The sequence below is a fragment of the Solanum pennellii genome, chromosome 2 (genome assembly GCF_001406875.1).
Source record: "Solanum pennellii chromosome 2, SPENNV200".
NCBI lineage: Eukaryota > Viridiplantae > Streptophyta > Magnoliopsida > Solanales > Solanaceae > Solanum > Solanum pennellii.
This window is the reverse complement of record NC_028638.1, coordinates 44,698,876-44,700,949: the sequence shown is the minus strand read 5'-3', so window position 1 is coordinate 44,700,949 and position 2,074 is coordinate 44,698,876. Positions and strand designations below refer to the sequence as shown.

The window sequence follows — 2,074 nt, the reverse complement described above, 5'->3', positions numbered from 1 at the left end:
ACGATTACCTCAGTTCCAAGCTTCCGTTCGCTTCCGCTCAGCTCAGCTTGAGGGGGGATAATAACAGATAGTATTAAATAATATTAGTATTTACTGTGTACTAATCCTAGTCCTATTAGGATTAGTACTCCTTAATCCTAGTCCTATTAGGATTAGTACTCCTTCCTATATCTCCTATATATATCTCCCATGTATTCCCTTATTAGGTTAACACTTCAATACAATCAATATTCCTTCACCCACTTGTATCACCATGATGATGACCACTATCTCCACCACTAGTATTATTTGTGCTAACATCATGAGTATGACTTGTACCCATATTATTATTATTGTCACTACTAACATAATTATTATCGTTACGATCAATACTAATTTCATTATTTTTCGTTGTATCGCCATCATGACATCGAGTATCTTTCGCACCATCATTATTATTATCGCAAACATCATAAGTAGATGGAATATCCACAAAAGTTGTTGCAATTTCGATAGCACTAACTAACATTTCTTCTTTTGCACGAGTTTTTTGTACTTTATTATCATCATCACTATCACCACAACTATATGAATTATTTTTATTCTTACGTTTCGTGGAAGATTTTGCACACGCAAATATAATGATCGCCATCATCGAGATCGAAGCAGCGATCATGCCAACCATTAATATTGTTGCAAGGTTTGCACCATTTTTTGTAACAGAAAGCCTAACCATTTTTCAATCTAATTTTTTTCTCTCCCTTGTGTTATAAGAGATATTTTGGATACTTAATTATAATTAATCATTTTTTTCACCTTTCTATATACAATGATAAAAAGAAGAAGTGGGGATTAGGTATTATAATTAATGAAACAATTACGAGGAAGCCAAGTTTATCACAACCTTTATCAAGTCAAAATTGTAGAATTTATACTTTGATGTCAAATTAATAGACGTTATAAGTCTTAATTCCCACCCCACCAAATTAAAAATTTGGTTGTTTGGTGGAATATTGAATGAAGGAATTATTCTTGTCCTTTGTCTTAATCTAAGTTATTCTATTGTTAATTAGTTTACTTTGACTCCAATTTTATCCTTGACTAAGTAATTAGATAGATTACCAAGAACCTAATTGATTAATTGTTACTAATTAGTAACGTGGAAATTAGAATAAGTTAATGAGAGAAAGTCAAATACAATCTTATTAATATGAAAACAATTTTAAAACGATGTTCTGTGGATGATCATGATCAAGATCATAATTCATGAAGTCATAGGGTCTTGTTGATCTGCTCATTAATTGATTTTTGAATTTATGGGCCATATATGTTTGATTCAAACTTAATTGGCCAAGCTAATCAACACGTAAATTTACTTAAACCAAAAATGGATCATGAGATTAATTGTCATGAATATATCATATTCTTACTCAAAAAAGGAACATTGCAATATATAGATCACAAGGTAATAATGCATAAAAATTGATGAACTAATGCTCAAATTAAAGGGGTATATTTCAAATGCATGTGTTGACAAATTTACTTATTATTCAAATAAAAATATTTTTCAAAATAAGCTATATTGACCGTAAAAATTGCATCCTTAGAAAAATTCATTTATGAGTTATGTTATTTTACCCTACTCTTTTTATCTTTATTTTGACAATTTTCCTTGTGGTTAGTTCAGATTTTTTTTTTTAATCAAAACGAGTAGTGTTGTGTGTAATCAGTAATGTATAACTTTTGAATGTTTCTATTTATCTAAACCCGAAGCAGAGTTACGTGTTGGGTTATGGGCCTTTTTCCCTTCCTATGTGGATAAATAAAAGCCCAATTTGGACCAACCCATTTTTGCCCATAGGCCCATTCTTATGAGGCAAATATAAGCCTATTTAGGTCTTATTTTCAGACACACAGAGAGTTTTTCAGCAGCCAAAAAGAGAGAAAGAGAGCAGATTTTCGCAGTCAAAAATTCAGCCCTAACAGCCAACTTCAAATTGCGATTCCCGCTTCGTTTCTTGTCCGATTGAGCTGATTTTTGGACAGCATATTATATTCATCTCAATCTTTGATTAGGAACTGACAGAGTTGGATT

At 31.3% G+C, this 2,074-nt stretch overlaps 1 protein-coding gene across 1 annotated transcript in view; it reads right to left on the bottom strand.

Moving 5' to 3' along the window:
- Positions 1-769, bottom strand: part of LOC107010904 (cold and drought-regulated protein CORA-like) — a 4,841-nt gene extending 4,072 nt beyond the window's left edge. Inside the window, exon 1 of the mRNA XM_015210164.2 lies at positions 240-769. Within this exon, the coding sequence (XP_015065650.1) occupies positions 240-715 (476 nt within the window). The 5' untranslated portion in view covers positions 716-769. The remainder of the gene's footprint in view (positions 1-239) is intronic.
- Between the last annotated feature and the right edge of the window lie 1,305 nt (positions 770-2,074).